A 4244-nucleotide genomic window follows, 5' to 3' on the forward strand; every position below is an offset into this window, starting at 1 on the left:
CCTTATCTCTCCACCCTTCAGGCTCTCTGCCTTTATTCCTGATGAAGGGCTTTTGCCCGAAACGTAGATTTTACTGCTTCTCAGATGCTGCCTGAACTGCTGTGCTCTTCCAGCACCACTAATCCAAATTCTTTATCTGGGTTGAACCCTTATCTGCTCAGGTCATCGTCCAAAGGTAGCAGTACCCTTTTCCTTCCTGCCAACCTGCCCACCCACCCGCTTGCCCTGCCAATTGTGCTGTGTTGTGGACAGGTTAATATTAGTCATAATATTTGAACAACCCTCTGAAATGGATGAGCAGGCCCCTCCATTTAATGGCATTAGGGATTGGCAAGAAATATTGGGCTTGCCAGTGACATCCACATTCCATCAAACAACAAAGCAACTATTAAAGTGTTATTTCTGAAACCTCAGTGGAGTATAAATATACTTCAGTGAAATTAAATTAATGAAATAAACAAATGGTAAAGCCAATAATTTCAAGCCAATTGAAAAATTACCAAAATCTGGCTGTACAGTTGGATGACCTTCTCCACTTGGCTTGGCCAGGGCTGAAATCCCAGCTCCGCAGTTGCCATGGCTATTGCTTTCTGGAATGAATAGACAAAAACAGAAGCATTAAATGCAGTCACAGCAGATGTTCAGATGTATACTGCTGAACAAGCTGCTTAGGAATTCTTGAGTCTAAATTATCTGCTTCTTTCTAGTCCTCAGAATTGCTGTGCTGACTCACAGAGAACACAGAAGTGTCAATGATAGTCCACAAACCATGGATCAATTGTCTCAATACATCATGTGCTGAGAGGTTACTCTCTCCCTGACATCTGATGTAATTTCCACCTTGTATTGAAGAAGCAGTGAAAAGTTATGACAATTTCAGTCGGTTTAGCAGCGCATATGCTTTGCACCAACTAAATACAACAGCAAAATGAAATCAGTCTGACACTTGGTCCGTGCTCCAGTCTACACATACCAAGCCATTCTGACCAGCAGGTCTCCTGTGCCATTGCAAGCTGAGTCTGAATTCATGCAAACTTCCTCCAGGACGGGAGCCCCGAGTCTGGCCTGTGATTGCAGTGCAGTTCATGAGGAATGTACACTGTCAGAGACACTACCCTTCATCCCTCTGCTTCCTCATGTGGATATTAAAGATCCATGGCACCATTCTGAAAAAGATTTGTTGAGTTCTACAAAGGGTCCTGGCCAATATGTCTCAAACAGAATTACTAAAGCAGGTTAAGCATCATTAAAACCTACTACTTGGCTATTAGCTCATCACTACATGCAATTCAGTTGCTGTATTTCCTAAAACTTCAACAGGGACTGCAACTCAAAAGTATTATTTAGCTGTAAAGCACCTTGTAATATCCTGAGATTGAAAGGCACTATTTAAATGCAAGTTCTTTGTCTTCATAGCAATGTGTGTTTCAGTCATTCAGGGACGACACAAGGGACACTGATTTATTTTGATAGTAAGTCAAATTTCTAGTGTTTTTAATAGTTATCTGGGGATGAAATTCTTTAACATGGTCCTGTGTTCTGTAAAATCTGAGTGAACGCTTTATCTCCATTTAGCAATGGAATCAATTCTGACTATTTTTAAAAGTGAGGTATACATCCAGTTGGTATCCCACCAAGGCTTCCCATGACCAACAGGACACAAGCAGCCAAGGCAAGAAGGATTAAAAAAAAGATTGCATTTTCTCTGAACCAAAAGCAGGAAATTTCTCCAACCTGGAATTTGGCAACACCAGAAATGGTCACAAAAACGTAGCGGTGCCAAAATGCAAGCCACACTACGGTTAGGTCAGGTGACCATAATAGAGTCATACAGTCATAGAGTCAGAAAGCACAGAAACAGACCCTTCAGTCCAACCTATCCATGCTGATATCCCAACCCAATCTAGTCCCACCTGCCAGCACCCGGCCCATATCCCTCCAAACCCTTTCCTATTCATATGCCCATCCAGATACCTTTTACATGTTGCAATTGAACCAGCCTCCACCATTTCCTCTGGCAGCTCATTCCATACACGTACCACCCTCTGCATGAAAAGGTTGCCCCTTAGGTCTCTTTTATATCTTTCCCCTCTCACCCTAAACCTATGCCCTCTGGTTCTAGACTCCCTCACCCCAGGGAAAAAACTTTGTCTATTTATCCTACCCATGCCCCTCATAATTTTGTAAACCTCTATAAGGTCACCCCTCAGCCTCCAAGGCTCCAGGGAAAACAGCCCCAGCCTGTTCAGCCTCTCCCTGTAGCTCAGATCCTCCAACCCTGGCAACATCCTTGTAAATCTTTTCTGAACCCTTTCAAGTTTCACAACATCTTTCCAATAGGAAAGAGACCAGAATTGCACGCAATATTCTAAAAGTGGCCTAACCAACATCTTGTACAGCCGCAACATGATCTCCCAACTCCTGTACTCAATACTCTTACCAATGAAGGAAAGCATGCTAAACATCTTCTTCACTATGCTATCTACCTGCGACTCCACTTTCAAGGAGCTATGAACCTGCAACACTCCCCAGACCTTACCATTAAGTGTGTAAGTCCTGCTAAGATTTGCTTTCCCAAAACGCAACACCTCACATTTATCTAAATTAAACTCCATCTGCCATTTCTTAGCCCATTGGCCCATCTGATCAAGATCCTGTTGTAATCTGAGGTAACCTTCTTTGCTGTCCAGTACACCTCCAATTTTGGTGTCATCTGCAAACTTAATAACTATACCTGTTATGCTCACATCCAAATCATTTATACAAATGACGAAAAGTAGTGGACCCAGCACCAATCCTTGTGGCACTGGTCACAGGCCTCTAGTCTGAAAAACAACCCTCCACCACCACCCTCTGTCTTCTACCTTTGAGCCAGTTCTGTAGCCAGATGGCTAGTTCTCCTTGTATTCCATGAGATCTAACCTTGCTAATCAGTCTCCCATGGGGAGCCTTGTCGAACACCTTACAGAAGTCCATATAGATCACATCCACTGCTCTGCCCTCATCAATCCTCCTTGTTACTTTTTTAAAACCTCAATCAAGTTTGTGAGACATGATTTCCCACGCACAAAGCCATGTTCACAATTCTTAATCAGTCCTTGCCTTTCCAAATACATGTCCATCCTTGTCCCTCAGGATTCCCTCCAACAACTTGCCCACCACCGACATCAGGCTCACTGGTCTATAGTTCCCTGGCTTGCCCTTACCACCATTCTTAAACAGTGGCACCACGTTAGCCAACCTCCAGTCTTCTGGCACCTCACCTGTGACTATCAATGATACAAATATCTCAGCAAGGGGCCCAGCAACCACTTCCCTAACTTCCCTAGGGTACACCTGATCAAGTCCTGGGGATTTATCCACTTTTATGCATTTCAAGATATCCAGCACTTCCTCCTCTGTAATATGGATATTTTTCAAGATATCACCATTTATTTCCCTATGTTCTATACCTGTCATGCCCTTTTCCACCATAAACACTGACGCAAAATACTCGTTTAGTATCTCCCCCATCTCCTGCGGTTCCACACAAAAGTCACCTTGCTGATCTTTGAGAGGCCCTATTCTCTCCCTGGTTACCTTTTGTCTTTAATATACTTGTAAAAATCCTTTGGAATCTCCTTAAGTTTGGTCAACAGGTGGCATTTTAAAACAAAAAAAGTATTTTAAAAAGAGGAAAATGGGGTAGTGGCAGGAAGAAGTGTATGGTTGAAATATCAGAGTCACCAATGCTTGAATAATTAAAATCAAAATACAAGAGGCTGGAATTAGAGGAACACAGAGACCTTCGACAGTTGTGGGGCTGCAGGAGATTACACAAACAGGGAGTGGCAAGGCCGTGGAAAACAAGGATAAGAATTTTAAAATCAAAACATGGCTATAGCAGAAATCAACGTAACTCAGCAAGGTCAGGACTGAGAAGGTGTTGGGTTGAGTTAAGACACAGTGTTTGGAGGATAGAATGTGGGAGTTATGACAGGAGGATTCCTGCATTCTAAGATAATAATGCAGGACAATTGGGATATGCTTACAGAGTTTAATAAAACTGGAACAACTTTACCAGTAGTTAAAGCAACACTGGGAAATGGTTCAGAATTTTGGCCCCTCTGGGGAATTATTCTGAATTTTAGGAACACTTGGGGAGGAGAGGTGAATGGAGGGGAGGAAGGATGAGGGCATATAAGAGGAGGGGAGTGGAGGGAGGTGAATGGAGGAGAGGAGGATGAGGAGATACAAGAGGAGGG

The 4244-nt window shown here is 43.1% G+C and overlaps 1 protein-coding gene across 1 annotated transcript in view; it reads right to left on the reverse strand.

The window, feature by feature from the left end:
- Nucleotides 1-4244, reverse strand: part of LOC122540190 (dynein axonemal heavy chain 6-like) — a 472579-nt gene that overhangs the window by 175796 nt on the left and 292539 nt on the right. Inside the window, exon 34 of the mRNA XM_043675544.1 lies at nt 501-590. Coding sequence (XP_043531479.1) covers nt 501-590 — 90 coding nt within the window. The remainder of the gene's footprint in view (nt 1-500; nt 591-4244) is intronic.

This window comes from Chiloscyllium plagiosum, chromosome 3 (assembly GCF_004010195.1).
Source record: "Chiloscyllium plagiosum isolate BGI_BamShark_2017 chromosome 3, ASM401019v2, whole genome shotgun sequence".
Lineage (NCBI taxonomy): Eukaryota > Metazoa > Chordata > Chondrichthyes > Orectolobiformes > Hemiscylliidae > Chiloscyllium > Chiloscyllium plagiosum.